Source organism: Protopterus annectens, chromosome 6.part1 (genome assembly GCF_019279795.1).
Source record: "Protopterus annectens isolate FY-2018-M chromosome 6.part1, PAN1.0, whole genome shotgun sequence".
Taxonomy (NCBI): domain Eukaryota; kingdom Metazoa; phylum Chordata; order Ceratodontiformes; family Protopteridae; genus Protopterus; species Protopterus annectens.
Genome location: NC_056738.1, coordinates 334,767,021 through 334,784,528, shown reverse-complemented (window position 1 = coordinate 334,784,528; position 17,508 = coordinate 334,767,021). Strand labels below are relative to the sequence as shown.

General features: G+C 44.8%; 1 protein-coding gene across 1 annotated transcript in view; it reads left to right on the top strand.

The window, feature by feature from the left end:
• TUT1 (terminal uridylyl transferase 1, U6 snRNA-specific) overlaps nucleotides 1-17,508 on the top strand; it is a 411,795-nt gene that overhangs the window by 152,416 nt on the left and 241,871 nt on the right. Inside the window, exon 4 of the mRNA XM_044075371.1 lies at nucleotides 7,764-7,878. Within this exon, the coding sequence (XP_043931306.1) occupies nucleotides 7,764-7,878 (115 nt within the window). The remainder of the gene's footprint in view (nucleotides 1-7,763; nucleotides 7,879-17,508) is intronic.

Sequence of the window (17,508 nt, the reverse complement as noted above, 5' to 3'; positions counted from 1 at the left end):
ACACTTACAAGCAAAAATCCTAAGACTTCTAGACTTTGTTGCATATTTGGGAGTCATTCTTGTATAATCCTATTGTTTCTTTGTGAATTGCCTTATCCAGTTTTTCTTCCCAGTCCTTTTCAGACTCATGTGACTTACTCTAGTTATCGTGCAGTATTTTATATGCCTTCTTAACTATCCCTTTTTAGCAGTAGCTTCTCTTCTAGATTTTACTAAAAACTCCACCAGTGCTAGTCTTTCACTTACGATTTCCATATTCCTTTATCTTTGCCTGTACTCTGATATCAATCCTTGATTGGGAAGGAGTCTGTAGCTTGCAGTTTGAATGTATTTTTGCCCACTTCCCATTCTGTTACCTTTCCCTCTTCTTCCTGTTTATCTGCATCTCTCGGTTCAGTTCCAAGATGCTCCCAATTCGTCTGGTAAACTCTTATGCTTTTCTCTGTCTCTCAAGCAGATGTTCTTCATCTCACATTGCTGCAGTCCTTACATATGGGTAGTCCGCTGTCCTCGGTCGGCCCGAATACCAAAGTATTAGGCTGACGTCGGTCACGGCGCTTAAAACTGACATCAGGACGTCAGGGTACAAAAGCGCATGACCGACGTCATATCCTCAGTCTTTTTTGCCGCATGGTCCGATGCAGAAGCAGCGTTGCAAGTGCCGTTCGGCGTTCTGAAATTTTTCGAGTTCGGAGTTTCAGACTGAATCCAAGTTGGCTAAGTACCCCGTTGGGGAATATTTTGTTTTTTTCTTGCCTCAGTGTATTACCGGATGTCAGAAAAAGTGAGTAACTGTATTTCTTGTGGGAAGCAGATACCGCATAGGGATTATCATTCTTTGTGCATTCCTTGTTTGGGGCCTGAGCACGACGTTGTCGGGTGTCGCTTTTGTGCTAGGTTCAATAAGCGCACTATTAAACGAAGGTTAGATTGTGCTAGGCTGGTCTTTGGTAAGCGGTGCAATTATAATATGCCGTCGGACTCTCCGGCGCCCGCTTCTGCGAAGAAGCGCAAAGACAAAACAGTTAAACCCAGGCAAGATGAGTCGTCCTTTCCGGACGCCGGTTCTTTAGAGGCTTCAGTGGAACCGGTGGTTCCGACGGAGACTTCTCTGGAGTCTCAGGGGGAGACTTTGATTTTGCAGGATGTGGCCTCTCAAGAGGCAGGTCAGGCTGAAGGGGCTTCTCAGGTTACTGTACTCCCCTCCCTTCCTAGGGCGGTTAGGCCCTCTCCTTCTGTTTCCAAGGCTTCTCCCAGAGGCAGGCCAGGTTTAGCTTCTGTTGGTGTCACTCCTAGTTCAGCAGGGTCTATGCCTAAGAAGCACATGCTTAAAATGGCAGAAGATTTGATTACTCTGATTAGAGGTTCTTTGCCCCCTCCTGATAAGAGGCCTAGGGTGGAGCCAGAGTTGGGAAGTTTTGAGCAGGCTTCGGATGTTTCAGAGTCTTCGGCTGAAGACTTGTAGGAGTACTCTCCTTATTCTGATTCTGATGCAGATGATTCCACTCCTTCTGCTTCTCCTCCAGAGGATTTTTCTTTTTCAGAGACGCTTCATTCTATGAGGGAACATTTTAAGTGGGAAGGTCAGGACTTCTCTGATTCTCGGAAAAGGCTTAGGGAATTTTTGCTTTTACCCCAACATAGGCCCTTGGCTATACCCCCTGTTCTGGATGTTGTGGAAGATGTGTTTTCAGGGGCTTCACTTAATCCTGATTCTCTGCCTCCTGCGCCTGTTAAACCGGATAGGTATTACAGGGTGCCTGAGGCTCATAAATATCTTTATAAGAGTCCTAGGGCGGACCCAGAAACTATTAGTCAGGGACCTAAGGGTGTCAAGGCCTCTGTTGTAAAAAATCTGGTTCCTCTAGATAAAGAGGCCAGAGCTTTGGATAGATGGGGAAAGAAGGTCTATACATCTTCTACCTTAGCTATGAGGGCTTTGAATTGCCAGTTTCATATGTTGAAATATCAAAACTTTCTTCTTTCTCAATTGAAGTCTAAGGTGGATGCTCTGGCGGAAGGCATTGAGTGTAAAGAATTACAAGATTTGGTGCATGTCTCTGAACAGGTGGGTAAGCATTCATTACAATGTGGTTTTGATGCTGTGCAGGCCTCGTCTAGGGTGGCTGCCACTGGTTCAGTTCTTCGCAGGCACGCCTGGCTGAAGGATCAGAATTTATCTGACCATGTTAAGACAAGGATTTTGGATGCTCCTTTGCAGTCTGATGTGTTGTTTGGTTCACCTGTGGAGTCAGTCTGGAAGAAAATGGAAGACAAGGCTAAGTCTATGCAGGCTGTTAAAGATTTTTTGCAAGTTCAGCCTCCGAAGTTTAGTAGGAATTGGCCTGCTAAAGGGTGGACGTATCCTTCTTATGATTCTCAGTCTAGGGGTAGATCTAGACGTGGTAGGGGCAGAGCTCAGAGTTCTTTTAGACCTAGAACAGGGAGTTCACCTGCACAATCTTCGGGTGAGGGCAGGGGCCAGTCCTTTCGTAAACAGGCCCAATGACCTACTTTTTCAGCTGCCAGATCCTTCTTGCCTGGCAGCACCTTTGGGAGGAAGGTTGGCACTCTTCAAGGAAAATTGGAATTTGATTACCCAAGACAAATGGGTATTGGATAATCATACACCAAGGTTACAAGTTTTATTTCCATACCTTGCCTCCTTTCAAAGGCATGCCAGACGTTCCTCCTCAGCAAAGACTAGAGGCTCACAAACAAATTTCTCTACTACTTCAAATAGGGGCCATACAACCTGTCCCTCTGCCAGAAGTGGGCCTAGGATTTTATTCTCGCCTGTTTCTAGTACCAAAGAAAGGGAACACGTGGAGACCAATTTTGGATTTATCTATCCTCAACACATATCTGGACATTCCCAAGTTCAAAATGTTGACGTTACAACAGCTTTTACCTCTGCTGGGCAAAGATCACTGGATGGTGACTCTGGATCTCAAGGAGGCTTACCTTCATGTTCCTATCAGGCTCAGTTGCAGGAAGTATCTGCGTTTTCGGGCTGGGACTTTTCATTATCAGTTCTCTGCATTGCCCTTTGGCTTATCTACTGCGCCCAGAGTGTTCACGAAGGTTCTGGCTCCAGTGGTAGCTTTCTTCAGGCTAAGAGGAATACAAATCTATCCTTATTTGGACGATTGCCTGATTCTGGCCAAAGGAAAGGACGAACTTCTTCATCATTTACAGTATGTGATGGCAGTGTTAAGATGCCTGGGGTATTCTGTGAACAAAATAAAGTCCAGTCTAGTACCCTCTCAGGACATGTGCTTTCTGGGTGTGAGACTGAATACAGCATCCCAGATGGCCTTTTTGACCCCGGACAAACAAAAGAATCTTTCCCTTTACTTCCACCAATTGTCTCGTCAGTCCAGGCTGACTGCAAGGACAGTCCTTCAAGCCTTGGGGTTCATGGCATCTTGTATTCTGGTACTTCCCAATGCCAAACTGCATATGAGGAAGCTACAATGGTATCTCAAAAATGTATGGACGCAGCACTGCCAAGATTTGGACACTGTCATTCAGATAATACCTTGCATCCAAAAGGAATTTTTGTGGTGGGCTCAGGAATGTCACCTAAACAAGGGACTCTCTGTGACCCGACCAGAGGCGAGTCAGATTTTAACGACAGATGCCTCAGACAAAGCTTGGGGAGCTCATCTAAATGGAAAATGGGTACAAGACACGTGGCCTGCCAGACTTCAGCATTTACATATCAACTTGAAGGAGATGTTAGCAGTCCAATTTGCATTGATAGCTTTCAAGGATTTACTTCTTCCAGGGCAGGTGTTGATTCAAACAGACAACACAACTGTCATGTGGTACATCAACAAGCAAGGGGACGATTCATATCCTCTATGCAGACAAGCAATGATTTTGTGGGAGACTGCTCTCAGTTTACAGCTAAATCTTCAAGCAAGGTTTCTGCCAGGAGCACAGAACTCCTTAGCAGATGTGTTGAGCAGACAAATTATGGATCCCCACGAGTGGAAATTGGATCCTCATGTATTTCAGAAATTGACAGTGTTATGGGGAACTCCAGACATAGATCTGTTCGCTTCTCCACTAAATTACCAGCTGCCAAAGTTTTGCACAAAAAGGTTTCATCCCACAGCTTGGAAAGTGGATGCTCTCTCATTCAATTGGAGCAATCTTCACGTGTATGCCTTTCCACCTCTGCCTCTCCTTCCAAAGGTACTCCTGAAGGTCAGACAGGACAAGCCAAACATGATTTTAATAGCTCCGGATTGGCCTTGACAGCACTGGTACCCATTACTGAGAAGTCTGGTACGGGAGCCTCCATGGCCTTTAAATGGAGGAGATTTTTATTTTGGAGCACAGCAAAGGACTTTGATGTTTCTAAACCTAATTTAAGTGTTGCTCTTCAATACCTTACTGAGTTATTGGACAAAGGTTTGTCCTTCTCCTCTATAAAGGTTTATGCTGCAGTGATTTCTGCTCACTATGACTGTGACCCACCATTATTTTCTCATCCTTTGTTTAAGCAATTTCTTAGAGGGGCAAAGAATATAAGACCCCCACGTAGAGCTCCTACTCCTGCTTGGGATCTCAATTTTGTGTTGGAGAAACTCACTCTACAACCTTTTGAGCCTGCAGCAACTGCAGAGTTGAAATATTTATCATGGAAGACTGCTTTTTTGTTGGCCATTACCTCTGCGAGAAGGGTTTCTGAATTACAGGCCCTTATGGCGGTTGAGCCTTTCTTAATTTTCCACAAGGATAGTGTGTCCTTGCGTACTAACCCTTCTTTTATGCCTAAAGTGGTTTCTAGTGTGGCTTTAAACCAAACTATTCATTTGCCTACCTTTTATGCAAACCCCCAAAATAAAGGGGAGAGGATTTTGCACACTTTGGATATACACAGACAGTTACGATATTATTTGAGCAGAACTAAAGGGTTCAGGCAGTCTCAGCAGTTATTTGTTTCTTTTGCTTTGGGTTCTCAGGGCAAACCTGTTTCAAAACAAACTATTTCTAAGTGGATTGGTTTTTGTATTGCTTTCTGTTATTCCCATCATGGTAAGGAGATTCCAGCTGGGATTAGGCCTCATTCCACTAGGGCTACTGCCACTTCTACAGCTTTTAAGGGGTGGCTACTAAAGATATTTTGGAAGCAGCTACTTGGAGTTCAGTGCATACTTTCTCTAAGCATTACCACCTTCCACTTTACTCTAAATCTAGGGCTGGATTTGCCACTGCAATTTTACAGGGCATTTTGGCAGCCCCTAATGCTTTATAGTTTTGCCATCCTCCCTTACCTCTGCTTTGGGATTCTACCCATATGTAAGGACTGCAGCAATGTGAGATGAAGAACATAGTACAGTTTTGTACCTACCATAAATGTAGATGTTCGAAGATCCACATTGCTGCAGTCCAATTTACCCTCCCTCCTTCCCCTCTGTAGTAAGAGGTGGTGGTGTGGTTTGGGTTGTACATATTGTAAATATGGTTAGTGCAGGGGTGGTTGGTTATTTTTTGCTGTTTTTTGGCTTTGGCCTTTCTTGTTAGGGCCTTCTGACATCTGGGGCAAGAAAAGACTGAGGATATGACGTCGGTCATGCGCTTTTGTACCCTGACGTCCTGATGTCAGTTTTAAGCGCCGTGACCGACGTCAGCCTAATACTTTGGTATTCGGGCCGACCGAGGACAGCGGACTACCCATATGTAAGGACTGCAGCAATGTGGATCTTCGAACATCTACATTTATGGTAGGTACAAAACTGTACTTTTCCTTTGGAAAATGTTTCACTTGCAAAGTCTTTCCATGTGCTTTGTTATCAGAATGTGAAGCAGAGTCCCCTTCTGCTTGATGGCTCACATTTTGTTGGGCAAACATTTGCATTTCCTTATTGGACTGTTCTGCATCAAAAAGTTAATAAAAGGTCTTTGATACCCTAGGAAAATATATTCTGAAGACAGCTGGATGCACCAACTTGAATATCACACATACCTCTTGACATTCCTTGGTTACGGGAATAAATCTGTTTCTCTTCTGCAGTGAATAATTATTTTCCACAAACACTCTACTGTTTCCCAAGTGTTAATACTTTGCTTTATTGCCTCAGGTTTGTCACGATCAGCTCTTTCTGCTAGTAAGTGTGCATCTTTACCAATAAAAGTCTTGTCTGCTTTCTCTTGGCCAGATTTGGAGCATACATGGTGTGCCCTTTTAATTAACAGCTCCTGCTGTGGAATACCAGACCAGCTGCTTATTTGTGCCTTCATAAAGTTAATATGGTCTGTTCCTTCTAGTTTTTTTTTTTGGTACAGCAGAAAATGTCTATGTGCTTTGTCCTCTAATTATTTCCATTTTTTTACATCTCTTTTTGAGCAGTTTTATACTCAGCCAGCCTTTTCTTCCTTTCTGCCTCAGATTATTCCAGTTTTATCAGCTCATTTGAATATCTGTTTAAAGCTTCTTCCTTTTTCCAGCCTTTTGTTATTTAAGTTGATATACTCCTTCAGTGTTACATTTATTTTAATCATCTGAATACATTTGACTTTTTTTTCCTTGTTTACCTTACTGGAAGCCATGTCTTGCACCAAAGCTGGAGGTTGAACTGTGTTTTGCTGAACAGCAGCAGGATTCTTTCCAGTTGGTATTTTCTCTCCACTTTTTCTTGTTGATTTTCTTTCAGGCTCTTAGTTTCTTCTTCAGTGATATCCAGGCAGTGTACTAAATAGCGAACAACTGAATTTTATTCAAGGTGATAGTAATACTGGTGACTGTTTCTCAGTTTTTGTTTTCACAGTGGTAGAGATTAAGTTAAACTGTTGATCAGTGTGTAACCACTTAGTAAGATGCAGGAACCTGGTCAGTGGAAACCCCCAAGCCTTAAAACCTTTGTCTATATAGTGAGCTAGAATGGAAGTGATGACCTATTTAAAACCGTTTTGGACAAAATATTAGGTTGGGTTGGTCCAATATCAGCTGAAAAAATGACTTTTACATTGGGTTAGGAGGGCTCCCCTTGGAGAGCCTGAGGTCCAAGAAAGGCATGGTGTTTCAGTCAGGATGTGGTCTTCAGCAGCTTGTTTTCGGATGTCTGTGCTTTTCCACATTCTGTAGTGCCAGATCTCTTTCTCACTCTCCCTCTTTTCAGGTTTCCAGGGTCTGATATCTAGATCAGTAAAGTTTAGTACTACTCTACGTTTGTCCTTCTGTCCTCTAGGTCACATGATCAGTACTAGTTCCAACCCGAACACTGTGGATTACTTGTGTCTTGCTTTATAGGCAAGTAAGTATTCTAGAGGTCATTTGGCACTTATGATGCACATCAGTAGGAGGGGAGAAAATAAAGAGAAATTAAAGCATCTTTCTGTTTTAGTACATTTTTTAAATTTAGTTACATTAAAATGGTACTAATTTGTTGTAATTCAGGTACAGGCACAAAAATACAAAGGATGCCAAAGTGTAACCACATGCCTGTCAGTATCACATAACATTAGTTTTCACCCTGTGTAAAATATTCAGAAACACAATTTTCTATATTGTCACAATTTGAAATCCAAAGGCCTTGGAAATAGGTTATCTGGTGGGTCAAGACAGATGGGTTGATTTTACCCACTTTGTTTCAAACCCCAAACATGTATAGCTTTTGTAATTGTGTAAATTGTTTTTACTTTTTGCAGCATTAACCTTGACTGTATACCAGATCTGAAGCACAAGGTTTGACTATGGCCTGGCTTTTTATATGAATCACTAAACTGGCTGTCTTCACTTCCTATTGTAGGTGGATGAACAGATGTTCCATCTTGTTCACTTATTTGAATTTTCTGAAAGTGAGCAGAAATTGAGGGAACTTCTGATTACTTTCTTGCAAGAAGTCTTCTCAGAATTTTTCCCTGGTGAGTACCTTTCCTTCTTCACTGGTATTGGCATTTAAGAGGCATATGGCTAGATGTATTATGAGTAGGAAGACGGGATTCTTATGATTAATATGAGTCTGCATGTGTGTGGATGTATTTGTTCCAACACATTACAAAAAAACATGTTTATTGTGTACAGACTTGAAATTACATATTTACTGAAAAAATATCAGTTTGCAGAACTTTTTGATGTTCTTCGTGTTTCACTGTTGCAGTCATCACATTTAGATTATCCCTGCCAGGGTAGCCTTCAGCCGGCCCGAATACCAGAGGCTTAGTATTTCTGCGTCAGTTACTGTAGCTTCAGGACTGACGTCAGGTCGTCAGCAGTATAAAGAAAGGCAGCCGACCCCATTACATCAGTCTTTCTTGCCACGGAACCTGAAGTAGAAGCAGTTCGCACGAGTGCCGGTCGGCCGCTACCTCAGTTTCGTCTTCCGAATTGAAGCTGAAGTCTTCTAAAGCTAAGTACTCCATTGGGGATCCTTTTTTCTTGCACTAACCAATGTCAGAAAAAGTTAACAGTTGTCTCGCCTGTGGAAAGCAAATACCACACAGAGACTTTCATTCTTACTGCGCCACTTGCTTAGGCCCAGACCATGACGTTCCCCACTGTTGCTTTTGTGCTTTGTTCAACCCCAGAACTATACATCATCGGGCCCTTATTGTAGCTACATATTTTTGCTTACAGTCCTTGAATTCTGATTTGGTTTCGGTAAGCCATCCAACAGCAGATCTTCTAAAAAAAGTAAGGATAAAGACAGAGACAGACTGCACAGGTCCAAACCTACCGATGACGCTTCCGTTAAGCTAGTCGTCAGTCCTCCGGTCCTCAGTGAGGCGCTTTCGCAGCCCCTGATGCCTGCTTCTTTGGATTCGCAGGCCGCTACCGAGACCCTTTCGGAGTCCGGTATGCCGCAAAACTCTTCTTCGACTAAGGACCCTGTGGTTTTTCTCTCCCTTGGATGGATCTGGAGCCACTGAGCTGGAAGTACTTCACACTACCGATTCTTGACACAAACAGATGACTTCTTTTGCATTTACCGTTCTTTCCAAAATGACCGAGTTTCTAAGGCCCAGGGTTCGAACTACACCCAAGAAACCAACGACCCACTCCCAGGCACCTGCTTCCTTGCTCCAGTCTCCTGCTTCCTCGCTCCAGTCTCAAATGCTTAAAATGGCGGAAGACCTTTTCATGCTTATCAGGGGAAGTCAAGCTACCGCTTCCAAAAGAAAAAGAGATCTTTTCCCAGTAGTTTTGTCTGAACAGGAGTCTGATGACTCTGATACATCTGAATATGAAGACATGCAACCCCTTTCTGCTTGTGAGGATTCTGATGCAGAGGATTCCATTCCCTCAGCCTATCCACCCAAGGACTTTTCCTTTCGGAAACCCTTCATACCTTACGGGAGCGTTTCCAGTGGAAATGACAGGACTGCCCTTAGTCTAAAAAGAGACTCAGGGAATTCTTAGATCTTCCACAGCACAGATCCCTGGCCATTCCCCCAGTCCTGGATGTTGTGGACGATGTTTTCTTGGAATCCAGTTTGACACCTGACACCCTGCCTCCTCCTGCACCCAGAAAACCTGACTGGTATTGCAAAGTCCCTGACTCGCACAAGTTTCTTTTCAAAAATCCTACTGCTGACCCTGAGGTAATTTCTCAAGGGTCTAAAGGTATTAAAGCAACCTCTGCAAAGAATCCCACCCGCTCAGATAGGGATTTCCGAGCACTAGACAGATGAGGTAAAAAAGTATACACCTCTGCTACTGTTGCTGTCAGAGAACTAAATTGTCAGAGGTTCTTCGTGTTTCACTGTTGCAGTCATCACATTTGGGTTATCTGCCTGCAGGTATCCCTCAGCCAGCCTGAATACCAGAGCCTTCGGATTCCTGCGTCGGATGCTGTCTCCTCTTCTATGATATCAGGTCGTCAGGGGTATAAAACAGGCAGCCGATGCATTACATCAGTTTTTTTTGCTGTGCGGTGCGTGAAGCAGAACTAGTTCGCAAGTGCTGCTGGGCCGACTCCTGAAATTTTCATTTTCGAGTTTCGGCTCCGAAGTCTTCAAAAAAGATAAGTACCCCACTGGGGATTCTTTTTCTTGCTCCAACCGATGTCAGTAAAAAAGTTAACAATTGTCTTACCTGTAGAAAGCAAATACCTTAGAGAGATTTTCATTCATATTGCATCCCTGTTTAGGCCCATACCACGATGTCCCTCAATGTCGGTTTTGTGCCTTGTTCAACCACCGAACTATTAATCGTTGTGCAATCTTTGTAGCCAATTACTTTCATACTCTGTCTCAGTACTCCGAAATGGCTTCGTTAAGCCATCCGACTACCGATCTTCCAAAAAAACGTAAGGATAAAGGCAGAGACAGACTGTATAGGTCCAAATCTGCCGACGATGCTTCCGTTAAGCTAGTTGCCAGTCTGCTGGTACTCAGTGAGGCACTTTTCACAGCCCCTGATACTCGCTACTTCAGATTCGCAGGCCTCTACTGAGACACATTCAGAGTCTAGTATGCCGCGCGATGCTTCTTCGACAATGAAACCTGCGGATGTCTCTACCTTGGATGGGTCCGGAGCCGCTGTGCAGGCACCAGTTTCTGAGGGTGTATTCAGGCCTACAGACTTGCATTTTAAACCGACTCCATCGTTTTCATCCAGGCCTAAAACTCGTTTCACGACTAGAAAACAGACAACCAAACTGCAGGCTCAGGCCCATATGCCTAAAAAACAAATGCTTAGAATGGCTGAAAACCTTACTACATTAATTAGGGGAAGCCAGCCTTCCCCCCTCTGAGACCTAGAACTGATTTTCCTTCTGATCAGGAATCTGATATTTCTCCTCCTTCTGATTACCAGGATTTGCCCTTATCTACTCATGAGGATTCTGATGCAGAGGATTCCATTCCCTCTGCTTCCCCTCCAGAAGATTTTTCTTTCGGTAAAACATTGCACACTCTTAGGGAGCATTTCCACTGGGAAAGACAGGATTACTCTGACTCCAAAAAGAGACTTAGGGAATTCTTACTCCTACCTCAACACAGGCCTTTAGCTATCCCTCTGGTTCTGGACATTGTAGATGATGCTTTCTTGCAATCTAGCCTTTCCCCATACACTTCACCTCCAGCCCCACCTCCAGCCCCCAGTAAACCTGACTGGTATTACAGAGTACCTGACTCTCACAAGTTCCTCTTCAAGAATCATTCTGCGGATCCAGAGACCATTTCCTAAGGACCAAAAGGCATTAAGGCTACTGCTGCCAAAAATCTTACCCCTTCTGATAGAGATTCTAGAACCTTAGACAGATGGGGTAAGAAGGTATACACTTCTGCTACTTTGGCCATTAGGGCTTTACATTGCCAGTTTCATATGTTAAAGTAACAGCAGCATGTTATGGGGCTACTTAAACAGAAAATTATGTTGATTCTGGACTGTACTGAACACAAAGAATTACAGGATTTAATGCATTCTGCAGAACAAGTTGATAAACATACTTTGCAATGTGGTTTTGACGCTTTAGAAACATCTTGCAGGGCTGCTGTCACTAGGTTTGTACTTGGAAGGCATGCTTGGCTTAAGGAACAAAACTTGCCAGATCATGTAAAAGCTAAATTACTGGATGCTCCCTTACAGCAAGACTGCCTTTTTGGCAGCAAACTGTTAAAGATTTCCTAGAAATACAGCCTCCCAGATTCAGTAGACATTAACCTTCAAAGAACTTGTCCTTTCCAGTCCCTTCTAGGCCTTTTCAGTCCAAACCCAGGAACAACAGACCGCCTAGGCTACAGTCTCAGGCTGTGCACAGACCTAAGCAGTTGGGGGGGGCTCTCACTTCCATTGCAGGGAGTAGTAAGCCACCCCCTTACGGAAAAATGGCACAATGACTTAACCTTAACCCTTCCAAGCCCTGCTCTACTACCTGCTCCCTTAGGAGGAAAGCTCACCCTGCATGCAAAAAACTGGGAACTCCTTACCCAGGACAAATGGGTTTTGAACATAGTTTCCCAAGGATACAGATTCCACTTCCACACCCTACCCAACCCCAAGTGGTTGGCCAGACCTACCCCCAAATCAATGGGCGGAGGCCCAACAGTAGGTTCTCTCTCTTCTCAATATCAGGGCTATTCAGCCTGTCCCAGCAGAACAAAGGGGACAAGGTTTTTATTCAAGACTTTTTCTGGTGCCCAGAAAAGACAATTCCTGGCATCCTATCCTGGACCTCTCTATTCTCAACACCTTTCTGGTAGTTCCAAACTTCAAAATGCTAACTCTGCAACATCTTCTTCCCATGCTAGCCAAGGTTGCCTGGCTGGCAACCCTAGACTTAAAGGAAGCGTACCTGCACATCCCAATAAGGGAATCTTGCAGGAAATACCTACACTTCAGGGCAGGCTTCATGCACTATCAGTTCTCTGCGCTTCCCTTTGGCTTATCTACTGCGCCCAGGGTATTCACAAAGTGTCTAGCTCCAGCCATTGTGTTTAGCAGGTAGAAAAATATTCAAATTTACCCATACTTGGACGATTGTCTGATTTAGGCAGAAAGCCAGAACTTGCTATTACAACACCTGGCATTCGTAAAGAAACCTCTATCCTCACTGGGGTACACATCAACGAAAAGAAATCTCACCTAGTACCCTGCCAACAGATTGTATTCCTGGAGCAAGCTTGAACACAGCTTCCCAGATGGCATTCCTCACTCCAGAGAAAAATGTTTATTTGACAACCTACTTCAAACTATTGGCCACAAAACCCCAGCTATCTGCAAGGAAAATACTGCAAGCCCTGGGGTTCATGGCCTCTTGCATTTACTAATTCCATATGCAAAACTGCATATGAGGAAACTCCAATGGTATCTAAAAAGCTTATGGTGTCAACATTCTCAGGACCTGGAAACAATGATTTCTATCATTCCTTGTATCACGACAGAGTTCCTTTGGTGGGCAGAGGCCCGCTACCACAACAAGGGACTCCCTTTCATTTTACCCCCTGCCGCCCAAACCCTAACAACAGACACATCAGACTATGCATGGGGGGCTCACATGGCAGGGTAGTGCATTCAGGGCAAATGGACCCCGAGACAGATGCACCTGCATATCAATCAAAAAGAAATGTTAGCTGCACAGAATGCTCTGACAGCCTTCAAAGACTGTATTCTTCCAGGACAACTATTGGTAAAGACAGATAACACCACAGTTATGTGGTACATAAACAAGCAGGGGGGAACTAACTCGTACCCTCTTTGCAGACTAGCCATGGCTCTGTGGAACACAGCCTTGAGATACCAAGTACACCTGCAAGCTCAATTCCTGCCAGGCAAACTAAATTCACTGGCAGACAACTTATGCAGAAATCTCATGTACCCACATGAATGGAAACTAGAACCCAAAATATTCAACCTCTTGAGGAACAAATGGGGGACTCCAGAGGTAGACAAGTTTGCCTCCCCTCAGAACTACTAACTGCACAAATTCTGCACAAGAACTCCCACAGCCAAGCTTGGAAAGTGGATGCCCTGTCCTTTACCTGGGAAAGCCTCTCAGTTTATGCCTTTCCCCCTCTGCCTCTCCTCTCGAAGGGTCTACTAAAGATCAAACAGGACAAGCCAAGGACAATACTAATTGCACCAGACTGGCCACACCAGCACTGGCGCACCCCCTCTTGCACAGTATGACACTGCTACAACCATGGCACCTGCCTCAGACCCCCTTTCCTGCTGTCCAAGCAGGCGGGCCAGATTCTGCAGCCTCAGCTTCAAACTCTGAACCTTGCAGCCTGGCTTATCCCTTGAGCTTTCTCTTAGCATCCCTCAGTAAGCAGGTACTGGATGTCATTCTAGAGGCAAGGAGGCCTAGTACTAGAAAATCCTATGCTGAAAAGTGGAAAAGATACTGCTCCTGGAGCCTGGTCCAGGGGATGGGCTCAACGGTGCCCAGCTTGCCTCATATTCTACAGTACTTAACAGAAATGCTCCACAGGGGCCTATCCTTCTTGTCCATTAAAATTCATGCCTCTGCCATTTCAGCACATTATAATACTGAGCTGCCCCTCTTCTCTCACCCCTTGCTAAAGCAATTCCTTAGATGGGCCAAAAATTCAAGACCCCCCCCCCCCCCCACAGGACAGCTCCCAATCCGGCCTGGGACCTTAATTTTGTGTTGGAAAAGCTCACTCCTTCTCCCTTTCAACTAGCTGCTACAGCAGAGTTGAAATTCCTTTCTTGGAAAACAGCCTTCCTTCTAGCCACCACTTCAGCAAGAAGAGTGTCTGAATTACAGGCTCTCATGGCAGTGGTACCCTTCATTATCTTCCATGCGGACAGGGTTTCCCTCAGGACTAATCCTTCTTTTTATGCCCAATGTGGTGTCTTCTGTGGCCCTAAATCAGTCCATTCATTTGCCTACTTTTTTCCCTAATCCACAAAACAAAGGGGAATGAATGCTACACTCTCTGGACATGCACAAACAACTTTAGATTCTATTTGGACAGGACTAAGCCTACCAGAAAATCTGAGCAGCTGCTAGTTAACTTTGCTGCAGGGGCAGAGGGGAAGGCCATTTCAAAGCAAACCATTTCAAAATGGATAGCCCATTGCATTCATTTCTGCTACAAGCACCATGGAAAACCTACCCCACAGGGGATAAGATCACATTCCACCAGGGCTGCATCTAACTCTGCAGCATTTTTCAGAGGGGTCCCTACCAGGGACATCCTAGAAGCTGCCACCTGGAGCTCTGTACATACCTTAACCAAGCATTACCACTTGCCTATCTTTTCTAAATCCAGAGCTGGATTTGCCCTGCAGTCTTGCAGGGATTAATAGCTGGCTCTAATGCTCTTTAACTTCCTCCTCCCTTCCTTAGCTTTGGGAATCAATCCAAATGGGATGACTGCAACAGTGAAACACGAAGAACATAGCACAGTTGTGTACACTTACCATAAATGTAGATGTTCGAATGTATTCGCTGTTGCAGTCCTGATTACCCTCTCTCCAGACCCCTAACTTCTCTGGACTCTACCTCTCCTTATGGTTGGTATATTTATTTTTTCTTGTGTATTTGCTTTTTGATGGGGATTTACTATTTAATTGCTTCCTATTGTGGGGGCACCTGACATCTGGAGCAAGAAAAACTGATGTAATGGCGTCGGCTGCATGTTTTATACCCCTGACGACCTGACATCATGGAATAGGAGACAGCATCCGACGCAGGAATCCAAAGACTGGTATTCAGGCTGGCTGAGGGCTACCTGCAGACAGATAACCCAAATGTGATGACTGCAGCAGTGAATACACTCGAACATCTACATTTATGGTAAGTGTACACAACTGTATTTTCCAAATGCTAAAATTTCAGCAACATACCATGGAACTCCTCAAACAGAAAGTGTCTTCCTTTCCTGCTTGTGAGGAATCTAAAGAGTTACAAGAGTTAATGCATTCTGCAAGTCAAGTAACTAAGCACACCTTATATTATGGTTTTGATGCCCTAGAAGCTTCTTGCAGGGCAGCAGTTGCCGGTTCTGTCCTTGGAAGGCATGCATGGCTTAAGGAACCGCCCTTGCCAGACCATGTTAAATCTAAATTGTTGGATGCACCCTTGCACCAAGACAACTTATTTGGCACTAAGGCAGCGGAGGTCTTAAAAAAGATGGAAGAAAAAGCTAAATCTATGCAGACAGTTAAGGATTTCTTACAGGTCCAGCCACCCAGGTTCAGTAGGTATTGCCCCTGCAAGCACTGGTCCTTTCCTGTTCCCACCAGGTCAGTTCAGCCCAGACCCCGTGGAAGCAGTCTCCCCCGACAGCAGCCACAGGGAATGCAGAGATCAAAATAGTGGAATCCCTCCGCTTCAAAAACAGGAAGTTGTAAGCCACTCCCTCATGGTAAGAACTCACAATGGCTCTCCTCTACCACTCCCTCCCTCTGCCCACCTTCACTTACCCCTAGGAGGAAAACTCTCCTTTCACAGAAGCACCTGGGCTACCATTACCAGCGACCACTGGATTCTCAACATAGTGTCCCAGGGATACAAATTTTCTTTCCATACTCTGCTCACTGGTTTGGAGGTAGATCTGGGAACCCTTTTAGGGTTGGGAAGAGGCCCAAAAAAGCAAGTTCTTTCCCTGCTTGAGGGCAATAGAGCACATTCCTGCAGAACAGAAAGGCCAAGGTTTCTACTCCAGACTTTTTCTGGTACCCTGAAAAGGAACCACTGAAGAAAGCTGACTGCTGAAACCGGTCTGGGTTAATAAAGGATTTATTGCTACTACTGCTCGGGGTGCTGGATTTCTTCTTTGACTTGTATGTTTGGTTTGTCCATGCACCAACCATACTTGCTAGTCTGTTCTTTTTACCCTGAAAAGAGGGCAGCTGGCGCCCTATCATCGATCTATCCATCCTAAACACCTTCCTGGTGATACCAAAATTCAAAATGCTTACCCTCCAGCAACTGCTACCCATGCTCTCCAAGGATGGTTGGCTAGCCATCCTAGTCCTAAGAGGGCTACTTACACATTCCTATCAGGGAATCATGCCGGAAATAGCTACGTTTCAGGGCAGGATCTCTGCACTTTCAGTTCTCTGCACTTCCCTTTGACTTATCTACTGCTCCGAGTTTTCACAAAATGTCTGGCTCCAGCTATTGCCTTTTGCAGAGAAAGGAATATTCAAATTTACCCATATTTAGACGACTGCCTAATTCAGGCAGACGGTTAGGAAAAGCTGCTGAAGCACCTGGCCTTTGTAAAGTCCCTACTGACCTCCCTAGGGTACACTAGCAACAAAAAGAAATCCAAACTAGTACCCAACCAAAGGATTGTATTCCTGGGAGCAAGCCTGGACACAGCATCCCAGATGGCATTCCTTACACCAGAAAAGCAAACTTACCTGTCAGCCTACTTCTCGCAACTAGCCACCAGACCCCAGTTATCTGTAAGGAAAATCTTGCAAGCTGTGGGGTTCATAGCATCATGCATTCTACTCATTCCATATGCCAGACTGCGTATGAGGAAACTTCAGTGGTATCTAAAACGCCTTTAGTTTTAACACTCTCAAGACCTGGAAACTCTTATACCCATGATACCTTGCCTCAGGAAAGATTTTCGTTGGTGGGCAGCAGCATGCTCCCACAACAGGGGACTACCTTTCTCACCACCCCCCACCGCCCAAACCCTCACCACAGACTCATCAGACTATGCCTGGGGTGCACACCTGGACAGCAGGTGCATACAGGGCCAATGGAGCCCACAGCAAATCCATCTGCACGTCAACCAAAAAGATGTTAGCTGTCCAGCACGCATTGACAGCTTTCTGGCCCCTTCTCTCCCCAGGGGTTCTCCTGAACAAAATAGACAAACACCACTGTGATGTGGTATATCAACAAGTAGGGAGGGACTCACTCCTACCCTCTCTGCAGGCTGGCCATGACCCTTTGACCCACAGCCTCTGCCATGAAACTTCATCTGTTAGCACAATTCCTGCCAGGTTCTCTAAACTCTATGGCAGATCACTTAAGCAGAAATCTTCTGGACCCACACGAGTAGCAGCTAGACAAAGAACCTTCACCCGAATAACTCAACCTCCCACACTAACCATCA